Consider the following 19,851-nt stretch of genomic DNA (forward strand, 5'->3'; position numbering starts at 1 on the left):
GAAAGGGCCAAGATTGTTTTTGAGTATCTGGAAGTGAGGATAGTCTTTAGAAAGAAGATTAAAAGAAGATGAAGATTTTATCACATGTGCCACAAAACTGTTGACCCTAGTTTCACTATACAGTAGGTAGTTATTTTAGATTATTCTATTGATATTTTCTGTGTGATTGGGTGTGTTTTTGTGTTTTCCATGGTACCACAGACTTAAGATGCACATGGACACACTCATGTAAAATTTGGGGTATTTTGTTGCTGGTCCAGCGTGGAGAATGTGCCGATTGAGAAAAGGAAAGCGAGGAAGAGGAGCAGAGGGGTCAGCCGCAGTCCAACAGGCTTAAGGCTGAAAGAAAGGGATGTGGAAAATGGGAAGAAGAAGGCTGTTATGAGGGAAAAGAGAGAGAGCCAGCAGTGGGAAAACAAGGACAATGCCCGTGTTTGTGTCGTCTTTGTCACTGTGGCATTTTGGAGGACAGAAGGGCTGTGTGCCTGGATGTGTGTGTGTGTGTGTATTTGCTTCCCCATCCACTCAATTTGTGGAATTGATCTGCTCCCTAATAGTGAGCAAAACGAAAAGTCAGCCTAATCCAACCACTATTTATAACACAGATGGGAGAGAGGAGGGGCTGAGAGATATAATTTAACAATAGAAGTGCTACAAAAGCCTATGACAGAGAGATGAGGAAACGATAGAGGAGGACAAATAGATACAGAGAGGGAAAGAGAAAGGAAGACTACTCAGTGCAATTGGAATAAAAACAAGAAGCTTGAATATGCTGGGCTTGTAGCCGAGGTATGAGAGGGGTTACAAATAGACTCTCACAGCGAGAGGCCGGCCAGTGGTAGATTAAGACAGAGGGAGACAGAGCGAGAGATGAAGAGAGAGGGTATCACAGAGAAAATGGAGATCAGAAAAAACAAACAAGAGGAGAAGATGAGAGGGGCCAGGGTGGTGGCAGCTGCTGGAGAACCAGGGAGAAAGATAAAGAATGTGAAATAGATTGAGAGCAACAGGAAGCTAGTGAGGAAAGAGGGGAGAGCACTTGCTGGTGACAAGAGTGAGAGGCAGGAAAAAGAGGGATAGATGGACAGACAGAGAAAATTGGACAGGAGTACTTTTGTTGTTGTTTTTTTGGAGATGTTATTGAGTCTAATAAGAGTATGGTGTTGTTACAGAGGCCAGGACAGCTCCTCTTATTCCCAGTGGTCGTACTTGTCTCTTTTCTCTCCTTTGCTCTGTTCTCTTTCTTTTTTTTTGTCCTCGCCCACACTTAATCTGCTGAGGGAGAGGAGAAGCACCGCTGTCTGGTTTTGGGGAAGAGGAAGTAGATGCAGGAGGTGTTGAGGTCCAAATACAAAGGGAGTGAAGTGAAGGGGAGGCAGTCACCTCAGGGACCAAATAACACTGCTGCTAAAACCTGCAGTTCTTTATGTGGCCACTTGGTGCTGGTTCCAACAGTGAGTCTGTCTCCATAGACCCTCATGGTAAAGCAGAAATAAACATGTTTACAGCCTGGTACAAAAACATTTTGGTCTGGTAGCTGATTTCCTCCTACATATCGATGGGGGTTGAATTTTTATACAACTCGCATGTTTATATTTGATCGCAGTTTACAGTTATGTATAAATTTAGTCTGCTTTGAGTGACAGGTGGGTGAGTTTATGTTTGCCAAAATCCAGCATGTATCTCAGCATCTTGCTTGCCCTACTTCTTTTCTTCTTCTTTGGATTAGCCACGTGTTAGATTGAGGCCCTGCTGTTGCCAAGATAGCAACTGCAGAGCAGCCTGCTCTCAGCTTTAAAATCACTTATTGGTGAGGTCATAGACAAGGTAGACAAGGTAAACAGAATATATGAGGATAAGCCGGTGCATATTCTCATTTGTCCAGGTCATAGTATTTCAAAGGAGGTTAAATCGAAAGCAACTGGACTTAGTTGTTTGTCTAGGAAGACGTTTCACCTCTCATCCAAGAGGCTTCATCAGTTCATGTACGCAGCTGACCAGGCTGGGACTGGTCCAACTATCTGGTGTGGAGACTCACTATTTAACCTCTTGTGTGGGCGTTTCACAAGGGTGATGATGTCACTGGTTCCCTTTTGTGCTCCAAGTGCCAACGACAGTCGTTGGAGTGACAGTCGTTGGTGGGAAGTTGGTTTCGACTTCGTTAGTGCCCTATTGTGTTCTAACGACAGTCATTGGAGTCACTTGCCACTTGTGAACAGTAGTTGTTCTTTGAGGCTAGATGGTTGAGTCTCCTGGGAAGGGATGAAAGGGCAGCATTGTAAATTGGAGACAGGTGGTGTCTCAGACCTCCTCCCCTGTTGAGGGACGGTTTTTCTACTTTTACAAAAATGGCTTTTTTTTTTGTAAAAGTAGAAAAACCGTCTCGAAACCAACTTCCCACCAACGACTGTCACTCCAACGACTGTCGTTGGCACTTGGAGCACAAAAGGGAACCAGTGACATCATCACCCTTGTGAAACGCCCACACAAGAGGTTAAATAGTGAGTCTCCACACCAGATAGTTGGACCAGTCCCAGCCTGGTCAGCTGCGTACATGAACTGATGAAGCCTCTTGGATGAGAGGTGAAACGTCTTCCTAGACAAACAACTAAGTCCAGTTGCTTTCGATTTAACCTCCTTTGAAATATATGAGGATGAACAACACGAGTACAGAACCAATCAAGCTCAAAGATGTCACACTGGAGGCTGATGTAAAAGCAAGACCAGAGTGGCCTCCAGAGAGATAAAATAAGTAACTAAAATAAGAATCTTCAACTCTCATAAAATCTGTCCTGTTCTATGGAGCCGAGACCTGGAAAATGCTGAAAACCACAATCAGTGAAGTGCAAACCTTCATCAACAGCTGCCTAAAAAGAATTCTGAAGATCTACTGGCCAGACAAGATCACAAACGAGGATATATGGACAAGGATGCACCAAACACCAACTATGGACGAAATAGGACGAAGAAGATGGAATTGGATAGGACACACGCTTCAGAATCAGCATGTAACATCACCAGACCGGCTCTAACTTGGAACCCAGACACCAAGAAGATGGAATACAACTGGTCGCAGATCTAAAAGAAAGCCAGTGACCGAGTGCTCTGGAGGTCCCTTCAATGGCTTACACCCAGAAGGGGTGTCAAATGTAAGTAAGTAAGCATAGACAAGGTGAAGGTGTTCAGTACATTGTTACAACCATGCAGCTGAAGCTTTCTTCATGCGATTTCTGAACAAAAAGTTTGGGGGTCACATTTTCATGACACCAGAGGTCACCAAAAATCAGTTTAAACTATATTTGGGCTTGATAGTTGTTATACAGTTTGGATGGATAGTTACTGCAGACATGTGAAACCTCGTAGCAGGAGCTGTTGGATTATTTTTAGGTTGGTTTGTTCTGTAGAAGCATATTGAGCTGTAAGGTGGCTGTTTGCTCGCTGTTGCAGGGAGTGAAGTTGGTGTAGACAGAGTACAAACAATGATAAGATCATCCAGACTCCATGATGGTACTGTAGGAGAGTGAGAGCCAGGTCAATATGAGAGCCAGACCACCATGAGAGCCGGGTCACCATGACCTGTACTGGTGCCGACTGCCGAGCATGTCAGGAGCAACAGACAGGAAAACATCTGGAACATTGGGAAAGAGCAAAGAACACCACGCACACACACATACTGTAGTGCTGAGACGCCCACTCATATTTGGTCGAAGTTCAAGATATGTGAAATTGAGAAATGCCCCCCCCCCCCCTTCGTTGGTAGTTAGGATTGCCAAAGAGTCTGGTAAACAGGATGAAGCCCATCCACCCAATACACACACACAGCCTGTCTGCAGTATAAAGGCACCTCACGCTCTGTAATGTTGGAAATGTCTCGACTACGTTGTTTGTAGGGCCGTCGCAGAGTTGTTTTCAAGATAAATTCATGCAAAACTGCTGATGCGCATTCCTGTTGGGGGCAGTTTTTCAGCAAGCAGTCTCTGTATTTGCCCCCAAAACATCTCTGTCTCATAAGGTTGGACAACTTGTCCACCAGAGTGTTTTGGAGTTGTTGGATTGTGTATTTAATGAGTTTGATGAGGGAAACCAAGAAATCCCATTAGCCTCTGAACGTAGCTCTTAGCAGCTCGCGGCTCTGCTCCGCTGTTCTAAAAATAGTTTGCACTGATAGTTAAAGATAACGGACCTACTCCTAAGACTATAGGGATTATGGCAATGGGCCAATTTGCCAAAATGTTGAATTATCCCTTTAAGTCAATTGAAAACTTTCTCAATGAAATTCTAAAACACTCTGAGCTGTGTATTTTCTGTCAGTGCATGGATCCATTTCACTTTACATGACAATCTGATGAACTCCAGAGGTGAATGCACCATATGTCCATGCACAAAATGGAAAACAAATGAGTGCTACATCGGGGTAGTTTGGAGTAACATGTCAGAGCAGGTGTTCTGTGCGGTTTTTAATAGTGTTATAGTTGAACTGTTTGAGACAATGTAATAATCCTTTACAAGGCAATAAACTTGTTAATTATCTTCATGTAATTATGCACATTTTAATCAGAGCGTTAAGAGGCTCACAGTACACTGAGACCGATGCTTGAGTCGGCCGCCAAATAACCACTTCTGAACGGGAGAAATCCACAATGTGATATAAGACAGAGTCTCATTTTTATGCTGCAGGGTTTGATATTCAGACAGTTTTTTTGAACGCAGCTTTAAATCATGGAGCTAACTATCAGCTTGTGACTGTCAAAGCGTTCTGTGAGCAACTCAGCGCACGTCAGGAAAGATATTTTAAATTTACATTATAATATTTACATATTATGGGATGGAATAATATTAGTTTGACAAAAATGAATGGATAGGATGAAGAGGTGGAAGTGACATAATGTCAGCAGTGATGGATGGTCCTTCTGAGGCAAGTTTCACACCTCTGCTGGTTAATTTTCATTCTGTATTGATCTTAGATAGAACTTGGCTGCATGGAAGTTAGAACAGGAAACACATTCATCAATGAGTGTGTTCACTAGTTTTGTTAATGAGTGAAGCCATGCCCATTAACAACACAGGTGAACACACACATTGTAATTTCATTTTTGCCGTTAATGAAAAGTGTTTTTTTTGGTCTAGTTTAGTTTTTAAAAAACCCACCTACGCCAAAGTAAGTACAGAATCCAACTGGTTCTCACTAGTATTATGATAGCAGTGCATGGACACACACACACACGCGCGTGCACGTCCCAGATGCAATCAGTATGGCCTTTGCCTTGATCCATTGCGCTCTAACGATTAAGCCTTAGCCCGGCTCACTGGCCTATAGGCCAGCTCTGCTGCTGTGCATCTCATTACATCCCATTCATCACTGCACGTCTGTCTCAACCTCCAGCCCTCGATCACATCAGCCTGCCACTGACCTCCTACTGACCGACACACACACACACACACACACACACACACACACACACACACACACACACACACACACACACACACACACACACACACACACACACACACACACACACACACACACACACACACACATATCCATGTAGTTCCTGGCCACACAGTTAGAGTACAGTCTGAATGCAGTTCATTTCTCTTGACTTCAACTCAAGGTCTGTGCAGATACACAAGTGAAATCCTGGCTTTAGTTTTGATTTACATCACTCACTGGACACGTTCGCTGGCGTTTGTGGAGCTCTATCAATAATATTTGACTGATGATCCAAGTCTAAAGTAAAAAATACTGTATATTTTTACCCACTTGAATGGAGTCAATACTTGCGCTTGTGCAGTTGTGGTGGATCAAACATGTTTAAAAAAAAGTTTTCTTCGGAGTATGCAGACATTTCCTTGAACAGTTGGGGCTCGCTTTGGGCCCCCAGCAAAAGAAATTCCATCGTTTCCATCAATTTTCCAATTGATGTTTTCTTAATGCGCAGGGTGTGTTGCATATTTAGTTTACAGCCTCATTCCAGTGGATTTATTCACATAAATTGGAGATGTGCATCCACATTCTTCTTAAATAGCTTCACTTGCACATGGAAGATTAGCTTTTCTAATAACTGTAGCCGTCGTGACTAAAATTACAGGTCGCAGAAACACAGAAATGTGCACAAATGTATTCTCTCCATTATACTGTTAAAATATTTTCACCACTCTGTAACCTTTCTGTTAATTGGACCACTAGTACAAAGGGCCTCTCTGTATTTGCACACAGATGACAGTTCATCATTTGCTGTGAGCAATTTCCTTATTATTACAGCTTGGAACCTCGGCGCAAAAGGTCAATATTTGTCTCTACCTCGCACCCACGTGCACTTGTCCACACACACGCGCTGACACACACTCGCTGGCCTATCCCTATCCATACCAATGAAACTGGACGTAGAGATGGTGGGAAATGCACTAACTGGAGCCAGTATGCAGAAATGATTGTTTATAGCAGGACTAAAGTTCTGTACGTTCCGTTATTCCACCTTGAGCTGTCATTTCACCTCAATGCGAGACAGTATCTTTTTAATTATTGCTGCCTGTAAGGAGGAGGCGCTCGCTCCCATCTCTCCACGCTCAGTTTAACGTATAGGAAGATGATATCTCAGCAGGCTCCTGCACTCTCTGTAGTGGTATATACTTTTTTTTTTTTTTTTTTTGAATGCCGTGTCCTCCACACCAAGCCCCCGGCTGTTGTACAGCCCACGAAAGTCGAGTCGGAGCGGGTTGTGGCTGAGGTTAATCCTTGGTTTGCCCTCAGCTGTTATCTAATATATAAACAAGAAAAGTATTAATGGAGAGAATCTGAGTCATCGCCGCACAGCTATACCCTGAAGATCAGCCGCGCCATCTAAGCACATATCAATCTTCCCACTTTCCGCTGGATGTGTCAGTGTTTACTGACAGCAAACATCGCCTCCCATAAAACCTGAAGACCTGACGACGACAGCGGCGGCGGCGATGACGATGGCGCGCCGCAGAGGGCTGCGCGCCATCCCCCACGACTAATCAGCCGGCTGATAATGCAGTGGAAATGAAGACCCACGCCTCATCAGGAGACCAGAGGGTGGCGTCTCGCAGGGCGGCGGTGGGCGGCGTGCTAAACTGGAACGCTCGACACAAGTTTAGGCCTAATCATCTCATTGTCTCCGTTCTGCTTGAGAGGATCAGCAGCCATGCTAAGCTCCTCGGGGTACGAGGCCTCAGCTGCTCTCTGCCATCTTGCTTTGTCTTTGTTTGCTGTTATTTGTTAGAGGCTTTTTTCCACTAGGCATTGTTCAGGTATTTGATTTTCCTCACCTTTTCAAGTTTTTTTTTTTTTTTTTTTTAATGTTTTTTAGTTAATTATTATTTCTATGTTGTCTGAAGTGTTTTGTGTTGTGAGAGGAACAGAGCCTGATTGTCAGCCTGTCAACATGTTTCTTATCAGCAGGAATTCACATCTGTGTTTGTTGAGGAAGACGTTTTCTGATCCTGCACTCGGGCTGATACTTTAATACAAAGAAAATTCTCTTATTAGAAACAAAAGGCTTTAATATGCACAACAGCACCTCTGATACAGCCTTCAGTGACTGTGCTGTAGGAATTAGACAACTTTAGAGTGTCCTCTGTCTTCTGTCCTTAAGTTAAGTTAACACCAGTGTTGGGCATGTTACTTTAAAAAAGTAATTAGTTGTAGATACTTGTTACTTTATCCAAAAAAGTAACTGAATTACTACATTATAAAAGTAACTAATTACTAGGAAAAGTAACTATTGCATTACTTTTTTGGTAACACTTTATTTAACGCCTATCTCTATAACGCATTATAGCCATACTTATAATGAATTATAATGCAGTTATAGCACTTTATAACTATAGTTATAAACACTCATGAAAATGATCATAATACTTTATAATAATAATCATTAACAGCATTATAAAGAGTTTTAATGTATTACAACTATGATAATTATAATACACTTTGATCCTTGCGACAAGAAACGGTTAGCAAGGGACCAGCAATCATGAAGTATTATAATACTTGACCTTATAAGCCTTAATTAAAATTTGCTCTATGTGTTATGGTTAATGTTATAAACCCTTATGGTAATTAATGAGTGTTTATAATGATAGTTATACACGTTTATAAGCCAATTATAACACATTATAACTACATTTATAATGCATTATCGATGTGGGCATTGCCCAATGCTAATGCTTAAATATGTCCAATTATCCCCTAACCATAGCCCTAACCTGCTGTTTATCTGGAACTAACCAACTCACTCTGCAGCGTCGTGGAGCCTGCCTGTGTGGAGGAATACTGAGTGAGTTGTGAGTTGGTTAGTTCCAGATAAACTGCTTTTTTCCGACTAGTTGATGGACTAAAAACAATTGTGTATATGACGTAGCCTACACTTTAACGGGTGTATTATTTTGTGACAGGACTTCTTGAGTCAACTAACGGTGCATTTTATTGTCAGTAGCGGCATAACGGCGTTAGAGCGGAAAAACAGTAACTTTTTTTGATGACTTGTTACTGAAAAAGTAGCGCCCTTGCTTTATAACACCATTATTTCCATCACTGTGTAACACACACCAATGCTTTCCCTGTGCAGCCTGTGTGCGTGTGTCTGCGTGTTTACCATCTGCCCATAATCGAGCGTGGAATGTCTAGGATTTGTTGAGGCTTTGTGTTGTATGCTCTGGACACTGTCCCGTTTCCTGAACTGCCTCCGTGGTACGGTGCGTGGTACGCAGGGCGTCATGTCACGCAGCACCTGTTTTGTTTGTATGTGAACAAAATAATTCGTGAAAAAACAAATGATACAAATATTATACATACGCCACAGGCTCTCCCAGGCAGCAGAGCTGATGATCTGATTAGATTTTGAAGCATCTTGTTGCATAAAATTAGCATCTTTTTAAGAGATAAATGACAGAGCCATAGGTGGGTTATTGGGAGGGTTTTGTTGTTGTTGGTTTTTTTGGAAGGAGTTGATTCCGCATGGGGATCGGGTGTGGCTAAACACTGGCCCGTCTGTGGGCTGTGCATGCTGAAGTTAAGCAGAGATAAGAAAACACAACACAGCCAGAGGCAGAGAGCGAGAGAGACGGGGAGGAAGGAGAGAGAGAGCTTGTAGCCCCCGAGGGCCTCAGCCCTATCTGTCACTGTGCCCCGACCATTCGCCCCATAACTGATCCATGGACACAGAGTCTACAGGTCAACTGTGACAGCCTGCCTGGTGTGTGTGTGTGTGTGTGTGTGTCTGATGTGGGCGGATCCATCAGCGCATCTGCATTCTGTCCTCCACAATGCCAGCGCCTGTCAGTCTTCAGAGCGTGTGTGTGTGTGTGCGTGGTCATTTGCCTGCTAATGAAATGAGATCCAGGTAGAGATGTGACGAAGGGCATCAGTGGGTTAGAGACGCGCCAGAGCAATATGTTGCCACGGCAACAGTCAATGAGACTTTGTCCACGTGATGGACGGTGGCTCGTGTAGGGAGAGTGAGACACCAGGAGAGGAGAGGAGAGAGGAGAGGAGAGGGAGAGGAGCGAAGAGGAGAGGAGAAGGAAGGAGGACAGGAGAGGAGAGGAGAGGAGAGGAGAGGAGAGGAAGAAGGAGAGGAGAGAGGAGAGGAAGAGGGACAGGAGAGGAGAGGAGAGGCGGAAACAAGTCCAAGTGAGCCAGTTGCCATAGCGACCCTCCATTGCAGCTGCCTGTAAATTTCTCTCTCCCCAGTGTAAGTGTGTCTGACTGATGCACCGGCTTTAGTGTCATGGCTGTGTATAAATATGACTGCGTGTGTGTGATGCCCGAGTGTATTACTGGTATTTTAGGGTGTGTGTGTTCTGTGTGAAACATTTGATGCATCTTTCAGCAGGTATTTCACACACGCACGCACACACACACAAACACATACACATACATATAAATATATATTCATAAGCAGGTTTCAAAGGGAGCCAAACAGCCTCCATCTCTCCTCCCTTCTAACACATCCTGTAGTGGTTATTTATGTGGCTGTTCTGCACTACTGCTCTATCATATCCCCAGGCCTGCACATACACACACACACACACACACACATATATACACTCACAAAGAAGCCAACAGGGGCTGTCACTGTGCCACAGTTCGAAGTCTTGTGTGCCATATGCTACCGTAGGCTCCTGGCAGGCAGAGGTATCATTGCTCTCACTTAGCTGAGAGACTGGTTCAAAGGCCAACGAGGGCCCATCAGGGACCATCCTGCTCACACACACACACACATAAATAAACACAAACACACACATACTGGATGCATTTGCAAGCTGGGCGTATTTATTGAGGAATGATGCCAGAACTTATCCACCAAGCTTCAATGAACTTTGTTTAACTAAAAACTCTTTGCTCCTCTAAAAATATCCAGGGGATGTTCAGTTTATTTGTTGAAGATAAAATGTGGGGACTCTTTTTAAGCATGTTCAGTAAAATAATAATGAATAAAATGCACTTTTAAGAGCAAAATGTCAAAAAATTATTATTCTGAGGTCAACTTTAAATCAGTCCATTGTTTATATTCACACTTCATCCGCAAAACTAACAAGCCGAGACCTAGTTTTGAGTACTTTTTTGGAGAGATTGACAGGAACCGATCCAAACCCAAACTTTGTGTTGTGTTTTCTGATGCTAGTAGAGACAATTTTGTGTGAAACTTTTCTATTATCCTTCTGTTTCTGTTTTTTTTCTCTACCTCAAGGCAGGATCTGCTAACAATCTGTGCCAGTGCAAAAAAAAAAAAGATAGCATCCAAGAAAACTGTGCTTTCTAGAGATTCCCCTACGGGGGAATTGACCTAGAAAGAGGTTGATGTAGTTGTCCCCGCAACTCGGGGCGAGCTGCAATTTGCATTCCTGGGAATCCCAAAGTTCCAAGGTGCAGAACAAAACGAGCAACTTATGGAAATGCGCCGCAGACGTATGATGTATTAAGTGGCCGGTGGCTTTTCATTATCTGTTTGATTGTGCACAGAATGTTCCACAGACATCAGCGCTACTCCCACGGGCCTGGTTTTAAATCTGTGTCCTCTTGTCATAATGCTGCTTTTTAACCAATAAATTATACTTGTGGTGTCCAATTGCTTTCAGCGTGTCTTATTAAAACACCTCTTCTTTGTAAGAGAGAGCACTTTGGGGGTTGAACTCTGACACCAGCACTGTGAGCTCTCACTGTAAAAGAGCTATTCACATTGTTTCGCCTCACATTTGGACATCCAGTTCTTAACTAATTACCCTGCACCTGCCTTTGTTTTCATACATGCACTTAGTAAATAACCTTGTGCAGGTGGGGACGGTTGCACATGCAGCTTCTTGCGTTGTTGTCGGTCTGAAATCAGCATCCTCGGAGGCAGCGGTATTCAGGTTGGCTCTAATATGCAACACTGCTCAGTGATTTCCCTCAAACATTACTGCTTTAATCACTGGGAAACATTTGATTAGCTCCTTGCAGGGGTGTCTCTTCTTGTTGCCTGTTGCTTGAATCATTGCCTGAAATCTAAATTACCTCAAGCTCCTTCTTAAGAGCTGGCATCCAACTGCAAGGAACAGTGCAGTTCACGGTGCTCTGAAAACGTACTGTCTTTATCCAGCCGAGCAATTCGCTGTTTGCTCAGTATATTACGGGCTAACACAATTTGTGATCAAAGAGAATATGAGAGGCATAAATACAGTTATTGACTTTTTTTTCCTCTGCTTTCTACTCTCTACTGCCTGCTTTCTAATCCCTGTGTGTGTGTTTGTCTGTGTGTAGATATTCGTGACCGCAGGAAGAAGCCCGTCATGCTGTTTATTCATGGAGGATCCTACATGGAAGGGACTGGGAACATGTTTGATGCCAGCGTCCTCGCTGCGTACGGCAATGTGATTGTGGTTACCATGAACTACCGCCTCGGCGTACTCGGTAAGTGGCCTGGATACTTTCTGTATAGTAAATGGACGCATTCACAAACACAGAAACATTTGCTACATCCAGGGACATTGATGATTCAGTCTCTATAGCCCGAGATCACTTTGTATTGTTGTCAAGAGGAGCAGGGGGCGAACAATACGTTAAAGGTCCCATGTCATATAATGGTGGATTTCCATGTGTCCTTTGATTATATAAAGCAGCTCTAGGTTCTGTATTCATACTGTGAAGTATCAAAGTACTCTGTATTCAGACGCTGAGCCTTGAAACCAGCTGCCACGACTTTTGTAACTTTGTGATGTCACAACCATGCTACAAGCTCCGCCTACCTGGATGATCCATTCAACCTTGCAGAATTTGGTTCCTGTGTGTGTTTACTTGACTATTTTATCACTCAGAAAACAATCAGCCAATCAGAAGAGAGGTGGTTCGGAGTCGTCCCTCTTCTGATTGGCTAACCGATGTTCTTACCAGTGCTACACGGATGTATCGACTTATGGATATCAAATAGAAACTTAAGATACAATAAAATATTAGATAAGTGTAAAATTTGTGACCTTTTAACAAAATAGCAACAACGGACCTTTTCCCACATTAAAGCGTCACATCTGATTCGCCGTCCCCAAAACAGTCATTGTGCACTCATACAAGTCAATATCTCTCTGCAGACTCTTCCTCTGTTCTCTGAATCAATTATTAAGTCAGTGATGGATGGCATCAATAGAATTCATCAATCTAATGACAGCCAGTGCATGCGTTGATCATGAGAGCTCACTTTCTTATGGATTTCCTCTGTCGATTATTCCGCTCTTAACTCTCTGGCTGTGTAATTGTTGGGTTTTCTTTGAGTTCCCTAGTTTCCCACAAACCCTCAAGTGGCAAACATCTCACCAAAAGAGCACAGTATTAATGGGTCTCCCATTCACACATACAGTACCAAACAATGTTGGATATATAACAGTAGAGCATGTGAAAACAGGAAAAAAAAAAAGCATTTTTAAAAGCAAAAACAAAACCTCAGTATTTGCTGGGTTTTTGCACTGTTCTAATAATTACTTTAACAAGATTATGGTGTGGATTTTTAAGATTCTCAAGTCCTTTCATATCTTGGCTGGCGACTGCATGATCATTCAAATTTAATTAGATGAAGGTCACAAGATGCTTCAAGCTTCTTCTTATTAAAAGCAGTGGGACTTGTTCCTTGATTAGCGACTTGTGCGTGATATGTGTTTCTTAATATCTATTTTAGCAGTCACATCAGTTCAGAGGGTGGATCTTCACCACGTTATTCTTTAGATTTGTGATCTAAACCACCTTTAACCTTTTTTTTCCATGTGTCTAATGCTCTGATATTTATTTGACTGCTGCTTATACTCGGCTGTAACTCTCCTAGAAATCCCTTTATGAGAGGGAATGGGAACAAGCATGCAAATCAGATATAGATCTGGCGTTTTTACTGACACAGAAATGCACCTCTCGATTCTTCATTTTAACTGCATGCCATCTGCCCGGCGCCTCCATCCTCCGGGTGTCTGTTTTGCGGCTGTATAATTCATTCTGCAAAGAGCAGCGATAGTGAAAAGTAAAATGGCTTTACAGAGTGTTTTGCTTGGAGGTGGCTCGGTTACGATGCACTTTTGAGATGTTACTATCAGACGCAGCGCGGTGAAAAGCGAGGGGAGCTTTACAGGCTGAGTGCAGCACACCGCTCAGGTCGCTGTGAGATGCTGCCACAGCCAGGTACGGGGGGAAAAAAATGAGTTTCATCTGTCACCTCGGCTCTCCAGTACGAACTCGTCATCCTTTTCCTGAAAATACACTCGACTTCTCGTCTTTGTTACTCACTGCGCTCTGTCTCGCTCCATTTGAGACCAAGTAATTTAGCTTGGAGAGGAGGAACATGCCTCTGAGGAGGCAGGTGCTAACGAAAGGAAACTAAGTGCATTAGATATTTCATTAGCTGAAGAAAGAGTGGGCTGCTGGAAGCCGTTCTAAAAAAAAGGCTCCCTCACTTTGATTTGTTTTGTTTCTTCTTTAAAGGACGTTCCTCTGTTGTTTCAGGGAGCACTTACACAGCCTTTACAATGGTGACAGATTTTCATTTGCATGTCATTACCTAAAGTGTTTGCTTTTCAATGCATCTTTATTGACTTCAACAGCATTTTTGCTTCAAGTGGATAACGGAATGCAACTTTTACCAAAGATCCATGAAGCTGCCAGGAGAGCAGTGACAGGAGTCGGTTTATATTTCAGTGCTTTTACTAAGCCCTGCTGAAAGGATCATTTTGTCTTTTTTTTCCAACTTGAGTCTTATTTTTATAGATGGTGATACTTCTGTTGATAGAAGTGATATTGATCTGCAAGCATGATGGCATTTCTGGAAAAGAAATCATTTTGAGTCAAATCCCACATCCCATGATGTGTCGTTTATTTTGTAATAGAAACCTGATCACCTGTTTGAAGTTTGCTGTGCTGAACCTGCCATTTGCTTTCCACACACTTTATTGTTATCAGCCTCATGGGTGCACTTCTGCCTGCAAAAATGAAGTGGTTTCAATAATTAGAGTAAACCACTGGCTTGTTTACAACCTGACCATTTTTATTTCCCCATCTGATCTGTTGCGTTGTGGTGATAGTTCAGTGTTAAGTGACGTAATTAATAGCTACAGCTATGTAGATGTAATATAGCTACTGTAAATCCTCCTTTAATTCTCCTGGTAAAGCCCTAATCACAAATATATATATTTCTTTAGTTTATTATCTGATTTATTCATGAATAAATTTACATGTCACAGCTGACAAATCAACAGAAATGGACAAAATACAAAATCTTTTGGCTATGTTGTCCTGGCTTGAACCTGAAATTGCAATTCTTAATGTAGAGATTTTAGAGAAACAGCCTTGCAGTGACAAATTATCAGAGTTCAGCAGAAATATATGTAGTTTCAGGATGTATATTAACCCGGTTGTGCATTATGATGGGAGACAATCCAGGAAGTAAAAAAAAAAAAAAGAATAAATAAATGACAAGAAGATATGATAAGATGCCTTTATTGTCACTGTATGTAAAATACAATGAAATTGCAAATGCAAAAATACAAAAAATGAAAACAAAAACAAATGTATACATACTCAAAACCAATAGACTATCAACCTAGGGCCAATTCATTTGTTAACTTAGCATCACAAACTGCACATTTTTCCATTCCTCTATTGTGGGAGGACAGGAAGCAACCGATGACTCGGAACGCTTTTCACCAGCTGATATCATAAAACCAAACAGGGACTCAGTGAACCGGGCTGACTGGAAGTGTGTGCAGAGTTTTAGATGGATGAAAATGATCCTGTTCAGAGAGAACCCAAGGACGTGGATCACTAACAGAAGTTCAGTTTTCAAAGAGATAAAAATGAGTCAGAAGTATCGGCACCTTCCTCTGTAAACGAAGAAAAGAGATAATAGTAAAGTATTCAGTTCTCACAGGTTATTACTGTGTCAGTTCTGTCTGTCAGAGGATCTTATTAATCTCCTCTTGTGAATTTGTGTATATATATTTTTTTTCTCTGCAGTATCTTTCCATCTCTCTCTCTCTCTCTCTCTGTCTCTCTCATCCCTGTAGTCTGCTGGCATCTTTTGCATTTTCCTCTTCCGGCGCCCTATCTGTGACACTCTCATCACATTCTTTGAGTCAAGGAGAAAGCAAATTGAGACGGAGTCACTGTCATTTGCATGCAAAGAGAATGCCCCAGCTATCTCCCAAATATGAGAGCCATCCAGTGCAATTTGGCCATGATTGGGAGAAATGTGAGTAATCTTTCACCCCCCCTCTCTCCTTGCATCCCATGTGATGGATGGCATTTTCCTTTGACAGAGAGAGATACACAGAGAAGTCTGTATAGGGGGTTAGAAATGCGCATTTGTGTGTTTTAGAGGTGGTGTGAGTGGAGCACGCGTAGCCGCACGCATTCATGCATATCAATGTCATCTCTGTGGATGCACTGCGAAGGTTCCTGCCTTGTTTGTGCTCCTGCTTCAGCAATCTGACATGCTGATTTGGAGGTGGCGACGCAGGAATTACTGATACAGGAGCAGGACGCGGTCTCGTGAAATGTAAACTCAATATTACGTGTCCGTGTTTGCGCGCAGACAGAAGTGGTTATCTTTGCATGAGATCTTCTCCCCGGTTCATTTTCCAAAGCGTCGACCTCCTCCTGCATAGATTGGACTTTCCAGCTGTTTGTAAGTTCGCTGATTGGCTGTTTTTGCTGCAGTAACTCACCAAAGCTACCGCTGAATTACTGTGAGAGTTGCGAGGGTCTAACTTTGCCATATGTTTTCAATTTATCTGGGTATTTAATAACCCTGATCATATAAATGATTGCAGATGTGTCTGAGTTCAGCTGAACATGCTGCTGCTAATTAAGAATTAAAGCGGGGGACTTTAAAACTATTTCAAAACTGTTCAGAACACACGGCTCCCACAGTCATTTAACTAGAATAATATGATAAAATATGGAAATAATATGGAAGCAATTGTCTCAATCAGCTTTTTTCCCAAGGTTTGAACCCCAATATGGGTCTCTATGCAAATATTGCTAATGCTACTTAGCCACAACAATTTATTAAAGGGATAGTTCACCCAAAATTGCCCTCATGTCGACTAAGGGCTGGGAGAAGTTTCAGAGTCCTCCGTGGCTTCTCTGAGCTACAGGGGGTCTCGGCATAGCAGTGCATGTCCATATAACGGTTGCAAATGGATACCAACTGTCTTCGTAACAAAAAGACACACCAAAAAACATCCAAATACCTCCATGCTGCTTGTATGTAATGTCCGTCTTGTATTGAAGCCCCAAAATGCGAAATATATTTCAAAACAAGCTTGAAAAATAGACTTATTTAATTTTTTTCTGGACAATTTCGCATTTCGGGGCTTCAATACAAGACGGACATTACATAGGAGCAGCATGGAGGTATTTGGATGTTTTTTGGTGTGTCGTTTTGTTACGAAGACAGTTGGTATCCATTTGCAACCATTATATTGACATGCACTGCTATGCCGAGACCCCATGTAACTCAGAGAAGCCACGGAGGACTCTGAAACTTCTCCCAGCCCTTAGTCGACATGAGGGTGAGTAGATAATGAGTGAAATTTCAATTTTGGGTGAACTATCCCTTTAACTGTGATATTAATTCATCGTTCCCTTGTCTTTCATCAACTGTCAGCAAGGTGACTTGTTGAGTATCCTTGGTTTTTCAGTATTGATGAGCTCTCGAGCACAGTACAGCCTCCTTTTTTTGTACCTGATCCTGACCTCTGACCTCACTGTGGAGTGAGGTTGGGGGGAAAAGAAATAAAAAATCACTACTGGATGATTAAATACCCTTCACACATTCTTTAATAGATGAACTGGATTTTAGTAGATGAAAAATAAAAAGAGCCGCAGTTTTAATGAGCACATTCTCAGCTTGATGTGACCTTCATGAGTCATGCTGGACAAATGCATTCAGCAGAGTCTATTGAACCGACGCCATAACGTCCACATAATTCCCTCCTTTTGAATTTGGTTTTAAATTGGGGAACAACGCGATCTGGTCCCACTCTCCGCCTCCCATCGCAACTGTTGGCGTACAAGACAACAAGTCAGCTGCCTGCCACGCTACTTCATTAGCTCAGACTCCAGCTCCACTCCCCCTTTTTTTTCTGCTCTCTGCTTCTGCTGCCTGTTTAGATCTACTTTCCCCCTGTGGCAACTTGGCCATCAATCCGTCCACTCAAACTCTTCACAGCATCCTATTTGGAGAGTTACAATCCCAGCCAGGACGACACAGTCTCTTTGAATGCTGTGGTACAAATACCAAGTTTCAGTTCCTGAGAGAAGGAATGTATTGCAAATATTCAATGTTTCTTTCTTAGCTTATTTTCTTGTCATTTGAAAGCAGTGATTTAGGAATAAAAGCATTACCTATACACTTTAATGTAACCTGTCTATAAATTCTGCCTCTTTCTCTCTCTGCTGATCTCTCTCTCTCCCGGAGGTTTTACCTGTCATTCATGGATCTGGTTTAGAAGCGTTTGATAGAAAACAAAAATAAATCAAGCACATAAAGACAGGGATGGCAGTAATAGAGGTCAAGGGAAGAGAAATCCACACTCTCAATCTTTTTCTCCCATCGGTTTGATTGAGAGATGTGATCTTTTCTCTCTCCAGTTTCCACTGACACGCTTATTTACCAGCCGCCACGAAATGCTAACCACCGTGGAATCACTCGCATAGCAGGACACGCCTGACTCTATCCGTATGCTAATGTGGAAATTTACCTGTCTGCGCCCAGACAGGCGAGCTTCCCCGGCTGCGGACGTGCATGGCGGAGGGGAGGACGAGGCAGCAGGCAGCAGGCAGTCTCCAGTCTCCAGCGAGGTCTCTGCAGGGAATTCTGGGGGAGTTAAATATGTAATGAAAAGCTTCGCCGGGCCACTGAGCACTTGACCTTGCCTCGGCTGCCTCAGTGACAGACATGCTTACAGTACATACGCCACCTCCACCCCAATGAGCTTTTTATATCCCTCTGCCGCCATTGTGAGAGAGACGTGGAGAGGGAGAACAAAAGCAGCAGAAAGAGAGAGAGAGGTGAAAATGGGACTGTGCTATTCATTCAGACATTAACAATGATGATGAGAGTAGAGAGGTGGAACAGCGTGGTACGACGCTTAGAGCTGTTTTTTTCTGTTTTTTTTGGTGCTGCAACACTTATTTCGACATACTGTACGCAGCATGGGCTGTGTGTGTGTGTGTGTGTGTGTGTCGGTGAGTGTGCACACTGCGGCCAAGATGCACTCACAAAATAGGGTGAGAGATTTTGAGAGATGAGAGAAGTGACAGCGGGAGAGAGAGATGTGAGAGAGAGAGGGCAGGGAGAAGGGGGAGGGGCTGGAGGTGGGAGGTGGAGGGTGGGGGGGTCGGAGGGGGTAAGGGGGGGAGGAGGGAGGGAGAAGGGGGCTCCATTTGCCTGTGATGCTAAAAATAAAACCTGCAGAGCTGCTTTTGAGTGTGCACTAGAGCAGACAGTCATCCAGAGCGTAGCACACATGCATTATGCCGAGCCATCTCTTCAATGCTGGGTGTACACATTCACACACACACACATTCACACACAGACACGCACAAAGTCTTGAATGTTTTGTGCTCCGAATGGATTCTCCTTAAAGGTACATTGTGTAGGAATTACTCCCATCTAGCGTTGCAGTTGTATATCACAAGCAACTCAATCGTATTTTTCATGCTGCATTCACGTGAAATTGGGCAGACAGCAGACGGACGACAGCCGCTGCACGTAACGGCATAAACAAGCCTCTATGTAAACAAGTGGTCCGTCAGCACGAGGCAAAACAATACATGTGACAATATGTTGTCATGGCGATGTGGTATTGTTTACCTGACCCACGTTTTACCAGCTTTCTCTCGACTTCTGTGACTAAAATGACATCTGGTTTGTTACCGACGGCCGTCTGCCCGACTGCAGGTGAATGCAGCATCAGTGTAACGCTCCATTCCTCCTCACTGCGTTACCGCGGTGACTTTTCATAGACGCCACCTCGACCTGAGCCGACAGCTCCGGTGTCTCCGCTGAGTTTCCGTGGTTTCCTACCGTCACGCTGCCACTGAACGTAAAAACATGGCGACACCACATGGCAGCCAGCACCGAGCTTACCCGCTCCATGGAGATATGAATGATATGAACGGCTAATTCAGAGCTGAAAGGAACACTTCACTTTGTTGATGGGGGGGATTACTGATTAATGAAAAACATACTTTTGAACCAAATAATCGATTTTCGTGAATAGATAACAGGAGAAATTACACAATGTCCCTTTAAAATGGCTGTGCTTCACACACATACACTGATGTGTGTGTTGGGTGGTATATAGACT

General features: G+C 43.1%; 1 protein-coding gene across 4 annotated transcripts in view; it reads left to right on the forward strand.

Moving 5' to 3' along the window:
* Nucleotides 1-19,851, forward strand: part of nlgn2a (neuroligin 2a) — a gene marked incomplete at both ends in the record, with an annotated part of 142,200 nt that overhangs the window by 55,644 nt on the left and 66,705 nt on the right. For 3 of the 4 annotated variants that reach the window (XM_083993198.1, XM_083993197.1, XM_083993199.1), the window contains one exon: nucleotides 11,768-11,917. In XM_083993198.1, the coding sequence (XP_083849324.1) occupies nucleotides 11,768-11,917 (150 nt within the window). The remainder of the gene's footprint in view (nucleotides 1-11,767; nucleotides 11,918-19,851) is intronic. The other variant, XM_083993200.1, reaches the window with a different exon arrangement.

The sequence above is a fragment of the Trachurus trachurus genome (genome assembly GCF_905171665.1).
Source record: "Trachurus trachurus genome assembly, chromosome: 18".
Taxonomy (NCBI): domain Eukaryota; kingdom Metazoa; phylum Chordata; class Actinopteri; order Carangiformes; family Carangidae; genus Trachurus; species Trachurus trachurus.